The sequence below is a fragment of the Vulpes vulpes genome, chromosome 6, assembly GCF_048418805.1.
Source record: "Vulpes vulpes isolate BD-2025 chromosome 6, VulVul3, whole genome shotgun sequence".
Lineage (NCBI taxonomy): Eukaryota > Metazoa > Chordata > Mammalia > Carnivora > Canidae > Vulpes > Vulpes vulpes.
The window spans coordinates 128,813,894-128,837,475 of NC_132785.1; the positions used below are offsets into that span (position 1 = coordinate 128,813,894).

The 23,582-nt window shown below is 45.7% G+C and overlaps 1 protein-coding gene across 2 annotated transcripts in view; it reads left to right on the forward strand.

The window, feature by feature from the left end:
* The window catches only part of TRAF3 (TNF receptor associated factor 3), a 108,748-nt gene extending 85,878 nt beyond the window's left edge, over positions 1-22,870 (forward strand). Inside the window, exons 6-12 of one of the 2 annotated variants that reach the window (XM_072762377.1) lie at positions 303-470; positions 6,700-6,780; positions 9,506-9,580; positions 11,236-11,328; positions 15,619-15,759; positions 20,718-20,892; positions 21,779-22,870. In XM_072762377.1, the coding sequence (XP_072618478.1) occupies positions 303-470; positions 6,700-6,780; positions 9,506-9,580; positions 11,236-11,328; positions 15,619-15,759; positions 20,718-20,892; positions 21,779-22,350 (1,305 nt within the window). In that variant the 3' untranslated portion in view covers positions 22,351-22,870. The remainder of the gene's footprint in view (positions 1-302; positions 471-6,699; positions 6,781-9,505; positions 9,581-11,235; positions 11,329-15,618; positions 15,760-20,717; positions 20,893-21,778) is intronic. The other variant, XM_072762378.1, reaches the window with a different exon arrangement.
* The last annotated feature ends 712 nt before the right edge of the window (positions 22,871-23,582 follow it).

A 23,582-nucleotide genomic window follows, 5' to 3' on the forward strand; every position in this document is an offset into this window, starting at 1 on the left:
ATTTTATGCTGGAAGGCATACTTGAGCTGGAATAAAACAAAGTCCTTAGCAGATAACTAACCATTTATTTACCCAGGAAGGGAGAATTGTCTTACTCCTTCAAAAGCAATATAGTTTGAATAATCACTAAAAGGATACAAAATTCATTGTCTCTCGATACACTTGTCACTCTTCTCTGTGAAAAACTGGTCTAGCAGTGGGCAGAAACATTTCTGAAGGAGTTAGCTGTGTAGAGACTAGAATCTGGTATTTTAGATTGAATGTCTTTGCCAATTGAGAGCTTTGAAGTGTTTGTTTTACAGGTGCATTTAAAGAACGATTGCCAGTTTGAAGAGCTTTCGTGTGTCCGTGCTGACTGCAAAGAAAAAGTGTTGCGAAGAGACCTGCGTGACCACGTAGAAAAGGCTTGCAAGTACCGAGAGGCCACATGCCCCCACTGTAAAAGTCAGGTCCCGATGATCACACTGCAGGTGCGCTGCCCCACCCACCCGCCCTGGTCACCCCTACTTGCTGCTCAGTCCAGGTGTAATTTGTTACAGAATAGCATTATCAACCATTCTAACAGGAATAAAGAGAAAAGAGAAGAGGAAATGGCAGTTTTCATCTGACTTTAATTCAGAGTTAAGCTTTATTTGTTTTGCCCATTTTGATTTGTATAATTAACATTTTCCCATTGCCTTGATTGACTATCATTTGGGATGCCAAAAAAATGAAGACTAATTATCAAAAAAGGTAGAATTTTTCTCTTGTCCCAAAGAATGTCTTCAAAATCTTACTGGATTGCTTAATCTTTTAAGCAGCTCTGGGACATAATCATCCCTTCACCAGGGTAATTCATCCTGCAGCATCAAAGTGCAGCTGTCTGTCTTGGAGAGAGATGAGAATTCAACATTTTTCATACCTTGATTATTTTGGCACAGTTCTATATTGCGCATGTGTTAGAAATCAGATTCTTTATCCGTTAATTAGAGAGAGAGATGTTAGGGGTGAAAGGCTATCAGTAATACAGTAACCTTCAAATATTTGTCCATTCCTTGAACAAATATTCACTGAGTACCTACTGCTTGTTGGGCACTGCTGTGGGAGCTGGTAGTTCAGTGGTGGAGCTCACCTTCTAGTGGAAGAGGTAATTAATAGGCAAACATAATGTGTGGTAGTGATTTGTACTATGAAGAAAAATGCACTAGCATCATGGGGAAAGGGATAATCAGAGCTGGCCTCTCCAGGGCAGTCAGGGGCCAGTGTGGGAGGAGAGAACAGCAGGGGTGTGCAGGCTCTGAGATGGAACTGATATAGCAGGTGGATTTCAGGAGCTGTGAGAGGCCAGCGTGGCTCCCATGCCTGGTGCAGAGATGATGGATAGCAGATGAGAGGGTGGGGCAGGCACCGGGTAGCCTGAGCAAGAGGGTGATATCAGAGTTCCCCAATATGTGCAGTACTCTGACAGGTGTGACAGGTAGATGTGGGGTGAGAGGAAAAGACAACATGGAGGCAAGGCACAGTATTGGCCTGTGCAGGAAGGGAGAGGAGGAACAAGTGCACTGGGACACATTCAGAAGGTAGAGGCAGTGGGATTAACTCATGGCTTGAATATGGAATATGTGTTAAGGATGATGCCCAGCGTCTGTAACTAGAGCAGCTGGGTGAATCTGAGTGTTTTATTGAGGTGAGGCTCCGTGGAACTTAGCAGGCTTGAGAGGAGAATAGGGCAGTGGTCTGGACTTTTGGCGTGTCTTAATAAGGTGGTCCCTGAAGCCTTAGGGACAGAGGCCTGGGACATAGGAATGCTTACAGACTGCTAAGAGGGAAGGTCATCTAGCAAAGGAGTGGCCAGTATGGAAGGGGCAGCAGAATGGTGCCCCAGAGGCAAAGAGAGCTGGGGAGTGTGGGAATGGGCAGGAGGGACAGACATTTCGGAGGGGTGTGCTGGAATGACCTCTGGGTGCTGGGTGTGCTGGGAATGACCTCTGGACTTGGCAGGACCACGACTGATGGGACCAGACGGGAGAGGACCAGAGACGTGCAGCCAGGATGTGCAGGCCCAGTTGGTTCCTGGTGGAAATTCTAGAGTGGTTATTGACCAGAATTTAGGGAAAGTTTTTGTTTTTCTGTATGAAATGAAATGTATTCTACTTCATAATCTGCATGTTTACCTTACTCTGCAATTTTCTTGTGCCTATTTTCTTGTCTTGTGAAGTCTTTTTCCTGTATGATTTCTGTAGACATTTCTAGTTATTAAGGACTTTAAAGAATTGTGGAAAGTGGGGATAGTGTTTGGCCTAATTGAATAATTCCTTCAGTAACTCAGTTCAAATGAATGAGACACATACTTAATGAGCAATACTCCAGACCCTACACATGTTGGTATGTTGCTATCAAAGTCATACTTTGCTTCTTGCAAAAATCAGTTATCTTTATTTGCAAAATATAATTAATTTCATCCAAGAAAGAATTGTAGGCTACTACATCAGTTAGACACTATATAAGTAACTAACTCTATACTCCAGACTGAGCTGTAAAAAACTGGCTTTAAAGTAACAACATGGGCAGCCCTGGTGGCTCAGCAGTTTAGCTCCGCCTTCAGCCCAGGGCATGATCCTGGAGACCCAGAACGGAGTCCGGTGTCGGGCTCCCTGCATGGGGCCTGCTTCTCCCTCTGCCTGTGTCTCGGCCTTTATGTGTGTGTGTGTGTCTCATGTATTCATAAATAAAATCTTAAAAAAAAAATAACAACATAAGGGCTCGCCTGTCCTCAGTCACCCTGGTAACCCCCTCCCTGACAACTGCAGGGCAGCTATGTACCAGGAGGGCTCCTGTCCTGCTGGGGCCTGGGATTGGGCTCCCAGGTCTCCTCCTGTCAGCTAGGAGCATGCTTCTTCATCTTGTCCTATCCTGCCATGGGCTTATTTTTAGAAAGAACAGCCATCTCAGAGGCATGTCTACAGCCCCAGGTCACCCTGACATCCCCACATTTCCTGTGTTTTATGAAGGGTGTCAAGTACATCGAGTGTTGATGAGCTCCAGATTGATAAAGTATCGAAGCCCTGGCCCATTGCAGTGCGTATGAGAATTTCTTTTCTACCATTAAACCATGCTGTTGACCCTACATCAGCTGTTTTTAAGTTGTTTTCTCTTTTTTTTTTTCTTTTTTTTTTTTAATTAAGATTTTATTTATTTATGAGAGACAGAGACACAGGCAGAGGGAGAAGCAGGCCCCATGCAGGGACCCTGATGTGGGACTTGATCCCGGGTCCCCAGGATCACGTCCTGGGTCAAAGGCAGGCGCTAAACCACTGAGCCACCCAGGGATCCCCTGTTGTTTTCTCTTAATCTATAGATCAGTACAATTTAAAGTGTCAGGAGAGAATCACTTCTTTCACATTTAGTCTTGGAACTGTTGAAATGGTCTCTTTAAACAGTTTTGTAAATTTGTGGAAAATCAGAATTCTAAAGATCTCATTTTCTGGGAAAATGTCTGTCTTATAGGAGTATGGATAGGCATAACCACTGTGGAAGACAATTTGGCAATATTTTATTGGGTTGACTATTCCTATACTCAGCTAGTGAGCAATCCCTCTTCTCGCTATGCAGGAGAAACTGTTACATATACACACCAGGAGATAGGGCCCAGCATAACTCTAGAGACAACCCCCACATCCGTCAGCTGGAGAGGGGACACATCCATTTTGGTGGACACATCAGTCATGAGTATACACACACATGCTGTAGTGACGTGGCAGGGAAATGACAGGGCAGTGTCACTACAGCAGTGCAGATTGAGGACCCTCAATTACCCTCGACAGGAGCGTTAGCCTGAGGCATGGTACTAAGCTGGATCTCAGAAGACCCATAGGGTGGAGTTCCATTTTAGTAAATTTCAAAAGCAGTCAATACAGTATTTGGCCCACATTTAAGTGTAACAAAGAAGTAGCAACACAAAATTCGGATTTTGGTTTGGGGATTCTTCCCTGGAGGAAAGTGGGGCAAGATGGGAGATAACACATAGGTAAATGGGGAGTTCTTGTCCTTGGTGGCTATCCTCCATGTAGTTATACTCTCTGACTTGCATATGGGTTACATCTGTTCTGGGACTATCAGAGTGATGTTTAATGTGAGATAGGGCTAATTTATTAGCACAGAGAGAGTTTTATGTATCAGTAGGTTATAGTTTTTTAAATGGGCGTGTTATTTTCCTGGGAAAGGAAACATTTTCCCGGGGCTGCTGGAACAAAGTACCACAAAGGTGGCTTAGAAAAACAGGAAGATACTCTCTTATAGTTCTGGAGGCTGGAAATACAAACCCAAGGTCTTGTGTTGGGGCTGTGCTCCCTCTGAGGGCTCCAGGAAAGTCCCCTCCTTGCCCCTTCTAGCTTCTGGAGTCGCTACTGTCCTTGGCAGTTCTTGGCTGGGAGCCATCTGCCTCTGCTCAGATCCCTTCTTCAGGAGCATGTCCTCGCCTCTCGTGAGGGCATCCATGATGTGATTCAGGGCCCACCCTAATCCCAAGCCACTGGGGCCCCATCTTCACTGATTATATCTGCAAAGACCTGATTTCCAAATAAAGTCATATTCTGAGGTTCTGGAGAGACATGAATTTTGGGGGTCACTCTTCAACCCACTACTGTGGGCAAAAGCTGTGAAAAGGCAGTTCACAAGAACTATAAATGATTAATAAATATCAAAAATATACTTACCCACACATTATCAAATAATTGCAAGTCACACTCATTGCCTTTTCCACCTGTCATGTTGTCAAAGATAGAAAAGTCTGATGGAATTGACAAGGGTGTAGGAACATGTGTTCCTGTGATGATGAGTGTGCGTTTGTGTAAGGTTATTGGAGACTAGTTTGGCAATATCTATCAAAATCCATTTACAATACCTATACTCTTTGATACCCAACAAAGCCTGCTTCTAGCAATTTATTGTTCAGATATGCTTGCACAGATCTCCAGAGACATGCATTTGAGGATACTAATGGGTCTGATCCCAGCCTCTCCCACCACCCAATACTCTCCTGGAACACACTGCCCCACCCACTGCCACATCCTCCTTAGAGCTGTCTTCTCTGCCGTCTCACCCCGTGTTCCTTCCAGGTCTTCCCTTGTTGAAGTGGTGATGACCTGTGTGTGAGCTGTCCCTCTTGAGCCGACCGTAGCACCTGGCACATGCATGGGCTGGGGCATGGAAGTGGGATCAAGGGTGGGTTCAGGGAGGAGGCTGGCATCTGTGGAATGTTTGCCATGTTACCTCTCCGGGCCCATGACTGATGGGGCCCTCAAAGCTCCCCTATGAGGGAAGTCTGGTCTCTCCTCCCACTCATAGATGAGGCAGGGAGGTGGAGCCATTTGCCCAGGGTTTTTCACTAAGGGACAGAGCCTTGACCTGGTGGCACTTGGGAACTCTCAGGGATTCTGAGCACAGCCAGGCAGAAGAGAAAGCCAGTGTCCCCACCCCCCCCTCCGCCCCACTTGTGGTGCATCTTGTGGGAGGCCTGCTGGTCAGGCTCAGTCTAGTCAGGTGCTTTGTACTGAGCTTTGAGCAGTCGTGACTCATCCTGTGGGGGCTCTGTGGGCCTCCGAGGCTCAAGCCTAAGAGCAGAGCAGCCCCGCACACCGTAGGTGCTATCTCTGCACTGCAGACTGTACCACTGCACACTTACAGAGACACCGGATGTCAGAACACACTGAAGAAAGCTGAGTGTGGTTCCTGGCGCCTCACCTGGGCCACCATTGCCCTGGGTCCGCACTGTGCCTGCCTAGTCAGACTGAGGCTCTTGGTTGTGCCCCCCACCGCCCCCCTGCCTGCTGTCCAACTGCACAGCAGCATGACTGTGGAGGCCCTAACCTGAAGAACCAGATGAGGAGAATCTCAAGTATCCCAGGCTCACGAGGAAAACAGCACCAAATTTCCTTCTCACTTGGTGATGCGGCCTCCAGGAACCTGTCCCACGGGTTGTGTGGTGTGGCTCTGATTCTGCCTGTATTACTCGCTCTCCAGCAGCCCTTTGTCATGTGTCTGGTGGTGCTCTCTGGGACTCTTGGATTTGATGGGCAGCTCTTGCCTTAACTTTGCTACTGAACAGATGCTCAGCAGGTGCCCATGGCATGGGTTGAGCAGTTATTATCATCCAGCCTCTGTAAGGTTAAAATTTATACAACCCAGAGAAGAGCTAAACCAAAATTTGTCCATATTTTCCATGCATTATAGATAATCTAGGTAAGATTTCAGGGCAATAATTTAAATACCCAGTGGATCATGCCATTTGCAAGTATTAAAGAAGCATCATTTCCAGACCCTGAACTTAGAGGCCAAAGGAAAACCATCCTTCTCTCCAGTGAACAAAGGCTGGACACTGGGGTACGGTGTGAGTGGCAGCAAAGGCCAAGTCTGCCTGTGCTCTCGTGTCTAGGCAGCGTGAGCACGGTGGGGTGCTCCCTGGTGGAGGCTGCTGTGGTGACCCCACCTCCAGGGTCTGTGTTCTCACAGGGTTGCCCTCACCTGTCAGATTTGAGTCGATTTCCTGAGACACCTTACTTTTTGGCTCTTACACTTTGAGCATGAGGACTCCTTCAAATGTGTCAGAAGTCAAGGAAACAGGGACAGTGAGCAGTGTCCTTTGGGTCTTCGTGGTGATATTGAAGATACTGATAGACTTTTATGTCCCAAAGTTGACGACACTTTCTTCTTTTCCTCCAGAAACATGAAGACACTGAGTGTCCCTGTGTGGTGGTGTCCTGCCCCCATAAGTGCAGTGTCCAGACCCTTCTAAGGAGTGAGGTAAGGAGCATTGCCAGGGCCTGTTGAGGAGTTAGTGATGTCTTTAGGACTAGCATGCCAGAGACTCCGTCCTTCCCCAGTAGCTGAAGTCGAAGGTTCTCAACAGTTCATGGTAGTGATAAGTATGCTAGAGAAACAATAAAAAAGACCTCATGTTATTGTGGGGCATCAGAAATTTCAGAAGCAAGCAAATAAAAGCTACAACGTGCTTAAATTCAGAGCAAAATACTGTTAAGAACTGAGAAAATGGAATTACTTTACAAGCAAAGGTAATAACTTTAGGTTCTTAAAAAAAGCTATTTTTAAATCTGTAAAATAGGAATTACTGTAAGATTATCTCAAAATAAATGGTTTTACTGACATTGCAGAATTGTTTGGCCACATGCACTGTGCAGGTTTGATGCTGGGGAGCAGCTGGGCCCAGAGGTGGGTCCCACATCCCTAAGGAGCCTCCCCCAGAGGCCATGTGTTTCACACTGCCCTTGGGCATGCTTTCTTTAAGGCAGGTAGATTTTACAGTAACTTAATTTGATCAGGATATATCCAGTTGGGAAAATTCCAGGGATTCTTAAATGTTTTTGCATCTGGTTCTGACCTGGAGTCCCTTTGGTTGCTGTTTCGGGAGCATCTGGGCACCTGTGGGCTCAGTGCATGCCTGTGCCTCCTGGTCCCCCAGCAGGTCCCTTAGACCTGGATGCTCTGATCTGAGGAGGCTGCTCACCTCAGCCTTATTCAGCAGCCTGGAATTTTGCCACTGGATATTGGGGAGGTGAGGCTTGGTCTCTCTCATTGCCACTGAGCAAGAGGACCTATGTAGGCCTGGAACCAGGGACACAGGGTACAGGGAGGACCCTCCCCCGCCCCCCCGCCCAGAGCCACTCTCAGCCAGAATGTGTCCTACCCAGAAGATGACTCTGCTCAGCAAGGGCAGGGTCTTGCCTGGTGGCAGAGGTCTCTAGGCCTAGAATGTGCCCCTAGGAGTGGGCAGGGAAATGCATACAGATTTCCACAACCAGAAAGTCCCTCTGGATGAAGAGTCTGTAGTGTTGAAGTGATTACCAGGGTTTTATACCCTTTTCAAAATTTTCACTCTTTCAGGGCTACCTGAATTAGGATAAAAGCTAACTGCATTTGCCTCTAAGTTATTTTTCTTTCAAAAATCTTTAAACATGCATTTATCTTGGGTTTCTCTTGGGTTTCTAGTGAACGATACTACTGGTCTGTAGCTTATTCTTTCCTCTGTTCCAAAGGTCCTCTCCTGTAAGGAATGACAGTAAAGGCTCTAAGAGTAATGATAACCAATTTAGGAAAAAGTGTGACCCTGAATTTATAGTGACACACTGAAAGTGACATCAGACTCCAGTGTCCCTGACTTTAATGCTAGAAGTGCTTGCTGGAGGGTCATGATTATACCAGTGGCACTGAGAGAATATATTTTAAAACTTTGAAGTGGACATAACTACACACATTCTCATGCTACTTTTCTCTGCCACTCACCGGTAATATACCGGATGGAGGCCAGAGCTTCCTGGCTGGGTTCAGAGGAACATCAAGTGTACTAGACTGCTAGATCTGTAACCACCACGATGCTGCCGAGGCCCAGAGACCTTCCACAAAGGTTGGCGCATAGGCTCCCCAGGACATTGGCCCTCCTCTGCAACTCTTGCCACAGGACAAAAAAGCAGTCCTGTGACCCACCTTCTTCTCTGTCCTAAATGTTGACCTAAAGGAAAAGGACTCAAGGACCCTTTGTCCTGGGAGCCAAGGTAGAGCTGTAAGAGGACAAGCCCATGAGCCTTTGGGAGGGGGACAGGGCGCTCAGACACCCCCTTTCCTGGTTCGGGGTCTAATTGTTTTCTATAAAGATCTATCCCTAGAATTTCCTGATGAGAATTTATTCAGTAAAAGAAGAAGCTCTTTTTAAATTGTATTAGCCTAATGAATAGCACTATGTCTTTAAAATGTAGACACTTCAATTCCCTTTTCTCTTGAGGGGGCATCATAAGTGATTTTTATTTGACGATTTGCCAGGATTTAAGCTGAACAAAGGCATTTTTCCTTGTACGATGAGTTATCCTCTCCCAGTCTCTCCTAATTTTCTTCTACCAATTAGAGGTGATAATATTAAGATTCATGTTGTTAGAATGACCTTAGCGATCTGTGAGAAGCTACATGAATTTATGGCCACTCAGAGGGAAAAAAAAGTCTTTTCAGAAGAAGGAAAAAACTCATCTCGTTATCTTGAGTATTGAGAGTAATGGTACATCGTGTAAGCTTGCTTCGAAAATATCTTTATTTTTGTGTACTGTATAGTAGGTGTGTGACCCAGTTACATCCTGAATGCTTTCTCTTTTTTGTGTTTCATGCAATTTTTGTTTATAGTCTTTAAGTGTTCATTTCAGTTTACGTTTTTTTCCCTTTCTTTTTAAAATTCTGGCGCTGCAGACGGCATGTCACATTTTGAACAATTCGTTCTAAAGAAACTGCAGGTTTAAGAAATGTTACAGTAACTGTATTTCTGTATATTGGCGTATATATGTGTATACACGTGACAGTAGTGTATATTTACTGCCTGTAAGTCTAGGAAGCAGATGGTATAAACACACCTGTAGCTGATAAGCCCCCTTCGTGACAGTACAAACCAGATGCTCTCTGTGCCCTTAATATGTTTGAACATTTTCATGCAGACGCTTGTGCCACAACTCACGTCTCTTTCCCGTTGCAGTTGAGTGCACACTTGTCAGAGTGTGTCAATGCCCCCAGCACCTGTAGTTTTAAGCGCTATGGCTGCGTTTTTCAGGTCAGTATCCAACATTTGTCCTTCCCAGTCACTGACATTCTGCCATGAGAGAAAGTTACTATCTTAACATCTTAACATGCAAGTTCTGGACTTGTAGTCTTTATCATGGAACCGAGTCACCATGTTGCATGGGTGGCAGAAGCCACATGCAGCAGATGTGGGTGCTCGCTCTCCATGCCAGGGGTGTTCTGAGACTTCAGGTGGACACCTGAGCTGAGGAGGAAGTCAGGAGGCCCGGGAATAGCTACATCTAAAACCAGCTAGAAAATGGGGCAAACAGGACTGACAGCTATGGGGGGTTTTCTAGAGAGATTGTTATGGAACGTTAGCCGGGACCTGAATATAAGTGGGTGTCAAACCAGACGTAGTTGGAGCAGTGTGCGTGTCAGTGCACAGTTGTGAGGATGGCACTCGTGTGTCCGTAAATGCATTTCAGAGTATATATGCTACCCCTCCCAGGACAGCCGTGTGGAGATGGTGTCTCCATCACCACCACACTTGTGCTGTGAGAAACCTGTTTCTGGGGGATTTTTGGTTCGTTTTTTTTTTTTTTTTTTTTTTTTAACACATCTGAGATTGCTAGTGAATTTGGACTGAGTTTCATTGAAACATATATCTCAATCTTAAAACTGCTGGAGGGCAGTATATATTACAATTAAAATATTTTATATTTAATTTTGTGTATTATCAGTACATTATTATGAAATCAGTACAGAGATACTGGCATCTCAGTATTTTCTTAGAAAGTAAATAGCCCTAAGAGTAAGAACGACTGTAGCTCTCCCATTGTCTCCGTCTCTTAATGAGATGGAGCACTCACCACTGTTATGTCGTATGTAGTACCATTCATTCTGTGTATGTATATATATATATGTTTATATATAGCAATACTTATATCAACATATATATATATGAATATTCTATGTACAGAGTATATGTTTTGGAGATCATTAAAATGCTTTCTGTGGCTTCTTAATTTTCTAATATCAGAACAAATTATATTTTCATGCCGATTATTTCCTTAAATATAGGAAGTACTATTTCATGTGCTTATTACTGACTCTAAAATGGTCTCCATCTTATGTACTCTGTAGATTGTTTATGTTTTGTATGTAACTTTCCAAGTATACTTAGAATAGTGAGGAGTAATACATTTTCTAACACAGTGAATTTCCTTAATAAGTTGATATTCTAATAAATTATTTAGAATCCCACTTTGATTACATGTTTACTAGATTATTTGTAGCAGTGTCTAGCTGTAACTGCAGGTGTCTAAACATTTTCCATTTGTGTTTTTAATGTAAAGGGTTATATAGGAACCAAAGTGAGAGGTTGAAGATTTAATTTCTTGATTTTACAAATACAAAATGCAGATGAGAAGGAGCTTGGTAAGAAGCTTGAAGAGCGAAGAGCATGGACTTGAGGTTGCTGTATAATTGCAGGATGTCCACTCTTCTTGCCAGCCTCTCCCCACCTGCACTCAGTAGAGTAGGGGCCGCTGAGCATGGCCCTCCGAAGGCTTGGAGACCACCCACTAGCTTTAAGGAATAGGGCTCCCCTCTTCGTGTTTATTGCTGGTTTTAGGTCATTTGTTAGTCTTACTATGCTCTGTAATGGAATGAGGTCAGCTTAATGCACTACATCTCTTCTCGCAGGGGACAAACCAGCAGATAAAGGCCCATGAGGCCAGCTCCGCAGTGCAGCACGTCAACTTACTGAAAGAGTGGAGTAACTCTCTGGAGAAAAAGGTACACCATGCTGCTTCCTGCTTTTGTTGGCTCTTAATAATTTCTTCAAATTATTTAAAGAAGAAAATATTTTTTATAGTTACTAGTGGATTTGGATAAAAGAAACAGTATCAAGAGAATGTCAAAAAAGTAAATTTCTTTTCACATGACTGTGAGCTTATAAATGAAGGTGTGTGTGTGTGTGTGTGTGTGTGTGTGTGTGTGTGTGTGTGTTTTGTTTGTTAATTACCAAGCAAGCATGCAGTGCCCTTTATGGTTACCTTAGCATTGACCTCGAATAGGCATTGTCAAACTTCCAAACCTCCCATTCTCTCCCCATCAGCTTTGTCTTTTTGTACATAAAGTTTTATTGGAATGCAGCCATGCTCATTCATTTCCCTTTTGTCCATGGCTGCTTTTGCAGAGTTTAGGAATTGAGACAGAAACTGTACAGACCTCGCAGCCCAAAACATTTACTCTTTGGCTCTTTGCAGAAAAAATCTGCCAATATCCAATCTAGAAGGTTACCAGTGTTAAATACTTCACCATTCTTTGTCTTTTCTGAGAGATAGCTGGGAAAAGACTTTGCCCCACCAATAGTTTTATTATTGACTCTCTCACCTGACACTTTGTGGAAATTTGATGCGGGGAGCACTTGTTCTCCAGCTAGGCTCCTTCGCAGGTGCCTTCCTAATGTCATACTTCTTCTCGTCTCATTCCGTGGTGTTCAACTGGGCCGGGCCTGGGCCCTCTGTTAATGAGGAAAGGATGAAAACCTCCAAGAATTGATAGGGAAGCAGTTGCTACAGGATCTCTCATTGTGGCTTCTATACAGAAGTAAAAACTTAACTCAATATTCAAGAAATATGGGATCCCTGGGTGGCGCAGCGGTTTGGAGCCTGCCTTTGGCCCAGGGCGCAATCCTGGAGACCCAGGATCGAATCCCACATCGGGCTCCCGGTGCATGGAGCCTGCTTCTCCCTCTGCCTATGTCTCTGCCTCTCTCTCTCTCTGTGTGTGCCTATCATAAATTTAAAAAAAATTTTTTTTTAATTTAAAAAAATAAATAAATAAAAAATAAAATTCACAGCAAAGAAAAGAAATATTCAAGAAATATTTATGGAGAATTTGCCGTAGAGGGTACCAAGAAGAATTAGAGCAGCCAGTGGAATTGATGTTTATTTTCTAGAGATTTGAATACCTTGTTTCCAGTATTAAGTCCAACCAATTTAAAATGTGAGTATATTTGAAAGAGTCTAAAATTCTTAATCACAATACTTTTATTAACTCTGACATAGTTTGTTAATACACATGTTTATGCTGAAGATGAGATGTGACACAGGGTTGGTTTGTCACATGTACACACACAAGTGTGATAGAAGAAGGGTCCTGTTTAACAGGGAAATGAGATTTGTGTTACAAGAGTCATTTGTGACTGAGTTGTCTTTTTTTTCCCTCTGAAGAATGTGTTCTGTTTCTGCTTTTTAAAAATTATAGACATAGATGTCAGGGCTCTCCTTGATACTCCGTTTCTCACTTACTTAAAAGTCCTTTCTTTTATTTATAATGCATTGGTTCTGTTCCAGCTGTACTAGTTAGCTAACAGTTTGTGGTTCTGAGGTGTGTGGCTGTCCAGTGAGACAATCGTAGAAAGTGTCATTGCCAAGTCTGCTCCCCGAGCTGAGACTCCATTAGTGCATGAAGAGGTATGGTCTTCTCCCAGCCCCACTTCCTCATGTTTGCTCTACTCCAAGTGAATGGTTTCTGTCTTTGGAAATGCTGGGACAGAGCCTCTGCGTGCACCATTGTTTGTGTTCACCGGAAAACACCTGTCTCTTCTTTGGGCCCAGAGGCAAAGACTAGACAAAGAATTGAGATACTTGTCTTTTCTTAAAATGGGAATTTATTTCTCATTACACAATTACTCAGTTGGAATATCTTAGGTTATTTTGTTCATGTGTAGTGGAAAATGGAATGTTTGCGTTGGTTCAAAAACTCTAATCCATCATGTCAAATTAAGGAAAAACTGTTTTTGTAAAATGTGGATTTAAAAATACTCGTCTTCTGTATGGGAAAAGTTTAAAGGGAAATGTGGAGTGCCCCACCAAAATAGGCTGGAGTAAATGTTGTTCTCAGTGAGGAGGGCCTTAGGGAAGGACGAGAGGACTCCTGTTTCCTCTGCGATGGGGGTGTTCTGCTGTGCTTCTTGGAAACACACCTGCCAGGAAGATTTTCCCATGCATGTCACGTCTACCTGATAGGTGAAAGCAGGGCTCTGCAGGTGCCTGGGAGTTGGATTCTTTGATTAAAATAAGTATTTAAAAATTTAAAATAGGGAGGTCCCTAAATTAAGAAATTAAGAGTTTAATATGGTGACATGTTCATTAATGTGAGATGCTTCTGCTCACCCTCAGGTTGCTTGGTTTTTGCAGAAGAAAAATTGGCATGTTTTTTGGAGATATTACCGAGATTTTTTATCAAAAAGATTGGCATGAGGACCTGGGTGGCTCAGTGATTGAACATCTGCCTTTGGCTCAGGGTGTGATCCTGGGGTTCCTGGATCGAGTCTTGCATCAGGCTCCCTGTGAGGGGCCTGCTTCTTCCTCTGCCTATGTCTCTGCCTTTCTCATGAATAAATAAATAAAATCTTTAAAATAAAAAGGTTGGCATGCATGCAGGCTATTTTTTTGGGTGTGAGAATAAAGAGTCTGGAAATTGTGACCACCTTGAGAAATGGGAATGAGTGAGACATGACTTTGGAAAAGGCAGACCTGCCTGTAGGATGTGCACATGGCCAGTCTGCAACAGTTGTAGAAGTCCAGGGTCATGAGGCAGCATATTTTAGAGAGGAAAGTCTGTGCTGAGTAAAATCTGAGGAAAGCAAAGTGTTATTTTGCCCATGAGACGTTGTAAGTTTTGTATTCCGTAGTAAATATGTGTTTGTCTAAAATAAAAGAGATTGATTGTATCCAAAGGGCTGCTTAGTTGCCTGTCTGTAGGCAGGTTATTTGCAGGGTCATCAGGAATCAGTGCTTTACCATACCCATGTCTGCCCTGGGGTACCCTGGGGCCATCACCTCAGTGTTCGCTGGTATTCGGAGCACAACTGAGTGGAGGTGTCCCAGCATCCATTGTGGAGCCTGCTGTCTTCCAGGGGCAACAGCCATGCACAAACACATCTGTCAGTAGAAGGGCCTTTCCAAGGGCCAGAGTGTCCCATGGAGAAGTCTTGTGAGAAGGCAACTTTGTCAGACTTGCCCTCGGACTCCTCATCTGGGGGTTCTTGGGAGCTAATTATTTTCCAGAAAGAAATCTTGAAAAGGCCAACGGTGAGCTTAGAACTGCTCCCCCAGCAGGCCCTTACCTGGGCTGATGTGGTGTTGCAGGTAGATATGTTGAATTTTATGGAAGGTCCTTTCTGGTGACGGGCCAGACACTTGGACTCTGCAGCTCCACATCTCTATTGCAAGAGCCAGTTCTTGGCCCAAAGGATTAACCAAAGACATACATAGCTTTTTTATTCTCACTGTGCTTTCCTCATTATGTTGGGAGAACTTTTCAAAGTATAGGATATGGCCCACTTGTGGAAGTAAAATAATTTAGTGGATTGCAACTACTATTTTTTTTAAAGTAAAATAGAATAAAAGAGAATGTATCCAGACCCATGGAAATGTTTAGGGCAAGGATGGTTTTGTGATTCCTGCTTTTTACACAAAAGCACATGCACACATCTGTACAAACGGGGTGTGAGATGTGCAGATGTGTTTCCTGGTCGAAGTTTGAAAGACAACTCTGGTAAAAAGTTGATTGGTTTTCAGCAAAAATTTTAGGAAGTGTGTCCCATTCATTCTGAAATTCAGTTAGCTGCTGTACTTTGCCTTACCTTATTTAATTAATGGAAGAGATTCTGAGAAACACAGTGTATAGGATTTCCTATTAATTTACTAGGACTTCTGGGGCATCTGGGTGGCTCAGTGGTTGAGCATCTGCCTTCGGCTCAGGTCGTGATCCCAGGGTCCTGGGATCGAGTCCCGCATCGGGCTCCCTACGAAGAGCCTGCTTCTCCCTCTGCCTATGTCTCTGCCTCTCTCTCTCTGTGTCTCTCATGAATAAATAAATAAAATCTTAAAAAAAAAAAAAAGTTACCAGAACTTACATTTCCTGTATAAAGGGATTTTTTTTCCCTGGAACTCCTTCCAGTGAACTAGTAGAAGGCCTATATTGTGAAAATTTAGGTACTATCATTATATAATTGTTACTAACCTAATAAAACCACTTTTTATTTGCTTAATTGAAGAATTTATTTTCCAGGTTTCCTTGCTACAGAATGAAAGCGTAGAAAAAAACAAGAGCATACAAAGTTTGCACAATCAGATATGTAGCTTTGAAATTGAAATTGAGAGACAAAAGGAAATGCTTCGAAATAATGAATCCAAAATACTTCATTTGCAGGTAAGAAGTTTAAGACTATGGCTGGATCAAAGGGTCGAGGAGCATGTCTGTGTTCTCCTTTTGGGTATTCTCAGTGAGCTGTTTGAGCAAAAACCATGACTTTTGTCAAACAAAGGACTTATTTCTCTTGCTTAATTGGAAACTTGAGAAAGACCTGGGCTGCTGCTGTGTCTTGTCCGCCTTTCCTTGGAGAGCAAGTACCATTGCCTCTCTGCTGTGCTTTTGACTCACTGTGGGTGAAGTAACATTTACAGCCCGTGTTTTAAAAAATTAGCTGTTTTTTATTATTATTTAAGATTTCATATTGTTCAAGAGTAGTTATGTGTAAAGTTTCACTTCCTAAAGTGAAGTGAAGCCAATCTATTTTGTTCTGAATTTCCTAGTGACACACATGCCCCGCTTTATCTCACCATAGCGATCCAGATGTACCTCAAAACAAACATGTAAGCCTTTGTTATTCTGAAAAGAAAGTGATTGTGTAAGGGGGCTTGATTAAAATGTGGCTCCTCATTTCTCTTACCAACACAGGTACTTAATAGTATATTATTCTTGTAGGTATCATTTGCACATCAGCTTACTCGTAGTGTGTGCCTGTTATACTATTTCCCACGTGTATCACGCACCCATGGAAGCATCACTGAAGTTTCCAAAATGGCTTTTCAGGGCTTTTACTTAGATGTGTTTCCTTAAATTATCTGGAAGATTTAAAAAAAAAAAAAAAAAGTCCAGTAGCTCAGAGTCACGCTGTCTTTGAGAATGCCTTGCCTCCCTTTTAACATCAGAGATTAGTCATAGTGGCTTGAATTGCATAGAGATTTATTAAATTAATTTCATTTGTGTTAAAACTTTGAGGTTGTACAGTGACAAGGAAAAACACAATGAAATAACAGATTGTGTTAGAAAAGGTACAAGTCTTTGGTATTGAATCAGGCCAAAAAAAGTACATCACATAAAACACCAGCAAGCCTCCTGCTGGAAGTTCCTGGCGTTCTGCAGAGACCCAGGGGAATGTTGTTCAGGATGTCCAGAGGCTGCACCCACATGGCCCCGCTCAGGGCCAAGCTACTAGCAACAGAGCTGCTGGGGCGCTGAGAGGTGGGTAGAAAGGATGCAGAAATTGGGATCCCTGGGTGGCGCAGCGGTTTGGCGCCTGCCTTTGACCCAGGGCGCGATCCTGGAGACCCGGGATCGAATCCCACGTCGGGCTCCCGGGGCATGGAGCCTGCTTCTCCCTCTACCTGTGTCTCTGCCTCTCTCTCTTTCTCTGTGACTATCATAAATAAATAAAAATTAAAAAAAAAAGAATAGAAAGGATGCAGAAATCAAAGCTATGCTAGAAAACCAGCTGTTAAAAATATCAACAACAGGAAAAAAATTAGGATATCTGTAATGAGGTCACTGGGGCACTTGTCTGAAACCTCTGATGTCATTACATGCATCTTCTCCACTTCCCCCTCTCCCAGGGAGAGAAATTTGAATTTAATTTACTTTTTAGTAGAGTTTAATCATTCTATCATGTGTGATTTATATTTTAACACTTTCATGATTGAATAAACCGCTGAGATCTGTCAGAAAGACGGGGAGACCCTGTTGCTGGAGCCCAGAGCAATGGAGGCTGAGTACAGTTGGTGCCCCTGCCTGGTCATAAGTAGGAGGGCAGTGACTTCGCTGCTGCCCTTCTCCATGGAGAGAAAAGCATGAAGGAAAAGAGACCATGTTGAAAGAGAGGTACTCAGATCACACTGGACGTGCAATGCCTGATCTCATTAAGTCCCCCACAGCAGCTTCTGTAGACTGACTCCATCTGGGTGACATTGTCACATGACAGGTGGCAACTTACCGGTGCTTCACTAGGGGGCTGGCAGCGTGTGGCTAGCCTGACAGACAGAGCCTGGGCTGTCCGTCTTTAGGGAATGTGGGTGGAAGACCTCCATGGCTGGACCCCTGGGGGCATTGGCTGTCTGTGAAGCACACTCTGCCTGAGGGCACTTCTCTCCAGTCCCTCTAGAGCCTTCTCCACCTCTCCACCCTGCGCCTGGCTCATGTGTACACCTCTCATTATTCCTCCTTCATCCCAAACCCTTCCTGTTGCCTTCCCCTCCCCCTTCCCTCCTCAGTGCTCTCTCAGCCCCGTATCTCAGACCACCACGGTGACGACAGACATGCTACCCTCTGTGTCATCTCCTTCCTTGTCTGCTTGTCCAGTAGATCCTAAAATCCCAGAGATGATGGGAGCATACAGAGTGCAGAGTTCCTGAGGGCCCCAGATGTACATGGTAGATAGGGATGCAATCGGAGTTGGCTAAAGGCAGTGGAATTTAAGAATGTATTTGCTTTCGCTGGCCCAGGAAGGGCAGTTTCTTAATATTTTACTTTTTAAAGAACCTGTTTTTCTTAATAAAAACAGACCACCTAGATGTCAGTTTAATCCCTGTGTCCCTGACGCCATGTGGCCTGCTGCACGCACCGCCCCCCCCCCCCCCCCCGCCCCGGGCCCGTGCCCCTGCGTGTCACCTGCAGGACTCATTTGCCCAGGGTTCTCTACAGGTCCCAGTGACCCAAACGGTGCAAATGACAGAGTGACGGTGGTTTAAGTCCCCAAGTGCACAGTGTGTGACACTGATGAATTGAGGTTCTAGCAGCAAATCTTTTGATTGGGATTTATTTCCATAGCCTGCAATCTATACCGTCTCTCCACTCCAGGATTCTTTTTCTCATGCAATCCCACACCTGCATTTAAGATTTATTTTTATAGAAGTGGGACAGCAGCTGAGTATAGACCACTCTTTAGGAATGAGATCATGTTTGCTGCCTTCTACAGAGAAAGTTTGATTGAGATCAGGGTCCTGCCTTGACTCTCTACCATTGATGCAAAGGAGAGGTCTGTTTACCACATTCTCCCTTGCCGTGTGGGGGGCTCCTTCTAGAGCCTTGTCTGGGTGCACACTTGTGTACATGTGTTCCCTCCTGCCCCCGCCACCACGTGCTGACTCTGTGTCACTGAGCTGGAGTCTGGGGCCCCTCCTGCAGCCCTCCTCGCACACCCACAGCCCTGCTCCTGAGATCGCCACGTGCCTTCATGCCCACTGCCCCGTGCACATCCCCGGTCTTGCGGAGGAGGCACCTCTGCATCACCCCCTCTAATCTCAGGGGCGTGAAGCTTAGAGGTGATGCCTGGCCTGTCCCAGGCCACTGTGCAGTTCATGTTCACTCGATGTCCACCAGGCTACAGAATGGCATCTCTGAGAGCCACCACCGATGACATAGATTTTTCATTAACTTGCCTTTTAAACTCCCCAGTGTCCGTGTTGGCTCACCTTGTCGTCGTAGCGGGTAGAGTACCTGGTGAGAGCTGTAGATGCTCATCAGAAATAGAGTATGGGTCTGGGGGTTCGGGGAGGTCAGTAGGCCCTGGAACACAGACTGTGTGAGCTAATCCAGTATGCCTCCAAACACATGGATCGAAATAAAGTGACATCAGTGTGGGAAGAGGTGTTCTCTACAGAAATCATTTTTACTTTTTCAGTGTTAGCTAATACCAGGTTTTCTTGGAAAGAAGAGGAAGAATAACACTGTACTTCTACCCCAAAAAAGTAACCCAGACCTACCATGTTTGTTCCTTGGTGGTTATTAACAGCCAGCAAGGGTGCTGAAACTAAATGTTTAAAAATAGGCTTCCGAAAGGAGAAGTGAACTCTGTAGGCCCCGGGGCTCTCCCCTGTGTGGCCTGCTGCTTAGATGCGGCCCAGTCCCTCACAGCTTCACCGGGGCCCAAACCCTGCCACCTTTGTGAGCTTTACTTCACAAAATGCGAATCCTTTTTAGAAGTGAAAACGCAGGGGCGCCTGGGTGGCTCAGTCGGTTAAGTGTCTGTCTTTGGCTCAGGTGATGATCCCAGGGCCCTGGGATCGAGCCCAGCATTGGGCTCCCTGCTCAGTGGAGAATCTGCTTCTCCTTCTCACCCTCCCCCACCAAATAAATGAATAAAATCTTTAAAAAGAAATGAAAATCCTTTAGGTCCCAGCTTCATCCAACAGGTGGATGTGCCAGTCCTTAAAAACAGGCTGGCCTTGCAGCCCTGGTGGCGCAGCGGTTTAGCGCCGCCTGCAGCCCAGGGCGTGATCCTGGAGACCCTGGATCAAATCCCACGTCGGGCTCCCTGCATGGGGCTTGCTTCTCCCTCTGCCTGTGTCTCTGCCTCTCTCTCTCTCTCTCTCTCTGTGTGTCTCTATGAATAAATAAAAAATCTTTAAAAAAAAGCAGGCCGGCCACCGTAGTTAGAGTGTGAATCTCATCCCTCTGCTTATTGTTATCAATGATCTTTGTGTTTCTGCAAAAAAAGAAAAGGCTTTTTGAATTATTTAAATTAAGATAGCATGAAATTCAGCCTCACCATCAACAGTCATGTCTTTATGTTTCTGCGCCCAGTGTGCATGGGAGAAGCAAGCCCCACTCCTAGGCATTGGCCTCTCCGTTTCAGCCACGGTCTGCAGACCCGCCATCAGGGCTCTTCCTGCTGCCAGCCCTGTGCGGATGCCAGGTCTCTCTGGAGCAGGTGGCAGGGTGGTGGCTGCAGCCACAGGGATAGGGTGGCCTCTCCAGCCCTGGGCCAGGCAGCCTTGTGGGAGACCCACATTGTCTGGCCACCATAGATGACTTGGCCCTTTAGGAAATGGAGACCTCCCGACAGCAACTGGGTGCGGTTCCAGTGTCCTGAACCTGAGACTGTAGGACAGAGCAGTGAGGGCCCCGTGCCCTGCAGCTGGCGGGTGAGGCCTCTCTGTGCCTTGGTCCCCTCCTCTGGGTAGGACCCTGTGGCACCTGTGAGATGCCTGTGTGAGAGTTGGCGTGGGGCCGGCTCTGGACTGGCTGCTCTTCCTAACTAGCCGGTGTCTCTTCTCTAGAACTTCTGAGAGTTCTAACTGTGCTTTGCCTTTCTGATGCCTTTGATCTGGAAGCGAGTAATAGACAGCCAGGCGGAGAAACTGAAAGAGCTGGACAAAGAGATCCGCCCCTTCCGGCAGAACTGGGAAGAAGCAGACAGCATGAAGAGCAGCGTGGAGTCCCTCCAGAACCGAGTGACCGAGCTGGAGAGCGTGGACAAGAGTGCAGGGCAGGCGGCTCGGAACACAGGTGGGGGCTGTAGGGGCAGCGTGGGGAGGCCTAGGAGGGGCCTGGGGTGGGCCAGATGCGTCCTGGTCTCTTCCTGGGAGCCTGGCGGCCTGGCCACTGGGGCTTGAGCTGGTGGGTGGGTGGTGCGTTAGGCACACACTACCTTTGAGCAGTGATTTCCAGTGAGACGTCATTCGTGCAGAGGTGTGATGACTTTCCAGCCGGAGTTGCCTTTGTGAGAGAAACGTTTCCCACCTAGAACACACACCCTGCACGTGACACCAGCGTGGTAGGGAGGAGACCAGGTGGCACAGTGGACACCAGGCAGGGGCAGGGCTTGCTGGCTGGGGGGCTCTCGGCCGTGCTGGTTAAGGCCCAGGGGACAGATGACCCTGCGGTTTGCTCAGCCGTGTTCCTGATACCTAGAAGCTGCTTTGGGGACTGAGTGAATATTCTGAATGTTTGCATGACGAGGATTAATGATGCAGAGGTACTCAGGTGATGGCAGTGCCCTCCCTCCCAAACGTTGGGTTAAGTGGAGGACAGGAATGACGGCAGAAGCCACACAGGGCACAGGTGACTCCAAGCATCCGGCTGGAAGGCAGGGGGATGTGAGTAAGAGGGTGGCCTTTCCCTGCCCCTGTGACGGTGCCCTGGGGGGACCTGCACCGATGTGCCCTGAGGCCCATGGGCCCTGTGTCCCTCAGGGTTGACTCAGCAGGCTGTGGCCGCGGGTGGGGGGGCAGCGCAGCCGGGATCTGAGGCCTGCATTTCAGGACACATCCAGGTGCTTGTCCTCCACCCAAAAGCCAGTTCCGTTTAGTGCCAGTGCTGGCGGGAACGGGCTCCTCCAGCCTTCCTGACACTTACGGGCCCTCCACCGTCTGTCTCTCCTCACCCACGGCAGGCTTGCTGGAGTCCCAGCTGAGCCGGCACGACCAGATGCTGAGCGTCCATGACATCCGCCTGGCCGACATGGACCTGCGCTTCCAGGTCCTGGAGACCGCCAGCTACAACGGCGTGCTGATTTGGAAGATCCGAGATTACAAGCGGCGGAAGCAGGAAGCCGTCATGGGGAAGACCCTGTCTCTTTACAGCCAGCCTTTCTACACGGGCTATTTTGGCTATAAGATGTGTGCCAGGGTCTACCTGAACGGGGACGGCATGGGGAAGGGGACGCACTTGTCGCTGTTTTTTGTCATTATGCGCGGAGAGTACGATGCTCTGCTTCCTTGGCCATTCAAACAGAAAGTGACGCTCATGCTCATGGATCAGGGGTCCTCTCGGCGTCACCTGGGAGATGCGTTCAAGCCGGACCCCAACAGCAGCAGCTTCAAGAAGCCCACCGGGGAGATGAATATTGCCTCTGGCTGCCCAGTGTTCGTGGCTCAAACTGTGCTAGAAAACGGGACATATATTAAAGATGATACCATTTTTATTAAAGTCATAGTGGATACTTCGGATCTGCCCGACCCCTGACCGGTCACTGGGGAGGTGGATTGAGCAGAAGGCATCTCCTCTGGGGGGTTTGAACCGGCTGTCTCCACCGAGGTCCTCGCGCTCAGAAAAGGACCTTGTGGAACGGAGGAAGCAGCAGAAGGTGGCCGCGGGCCGGCGGGAGGAGCCACGCGTGAGGACACACCTGACATGTTTTCTAATAGACTAGCAACACTCCACTCTGAAGAATTATTTATCCTTTGACGTGATAAATACTGCTGTCAGAGAAGGTTTTCATTTTCATTTTTAAAGATCTAGTTAATTAAGGTGGAAAACATATATGCTAAACAAAAGAACCATGATTTTTCTTCCTTAAACTTGAACACCAAAAAAAGAAAACACACACACACACGCACACACACGCACACCTGGGGATAGCTGGACATGTCAGCATGTTAAGTAAAAGAAGAATTTATGAAATAATAATGCAATTCTGATATATTCTAAAATTCAAGAGTGCAATCTTGTTTCAAATATAGTATATTGTCTATTTTTAAGGCCTCATCTGGTCTCTGTTTTAATAATTTGTTTGTCAGAAGACCCTGAAGTACACCTAGGTCTTTTTTGAAAGTCTAAATTCAGAATCATTTTTTAATTTAAAGTTCTGAGATAATTGTTATTGCAAACATTTTATTTTAAAACGTTGATAGACTGATATTTCTTGGAAGAAAATGTAAAATATCAAACACTGGTTATCACTTGTGATAGGAAAGAAAATATTCAATCTGCTGTTATTTCTCGTTAGAAATGTAAACCTTCGATATCTGTCGTAGTTAATGACACTACTTCAAAATTATTATGAAAGGGAAACTGCTCATGGATGCTGTGCATCATTTTCAGATTTATAATTGTTTTCACCCTAAAATAGGGCATTCGTTGAACTTTGGAGTTCTAAACAAAATCCTGTAGGCTCTTACAATTCTGCCCCATGTGTTCAGACACGCTCTCTATTGCTGACAACTCTGACCTTCAGTGTCCAGTGCCCGGGGGTGGGCAGGTGGCTCGTGCTGGAGGAGGCCACAGCAGGTGTGTTTCTTCATTCTGTCACATTGCTGCATTTTGTTCACGATCTCCAAAGGCAACATCTTTGCGTAGAGGTGGTGGCATACTGTACATGTGCCTTAGATGTGACATGCTGCTTCTCGACCCTGGCTTTGTGTTCACCGTAACTCTCGGAGGTGATAGTTTAACCCGACTTTTCTCTCAACCACTAG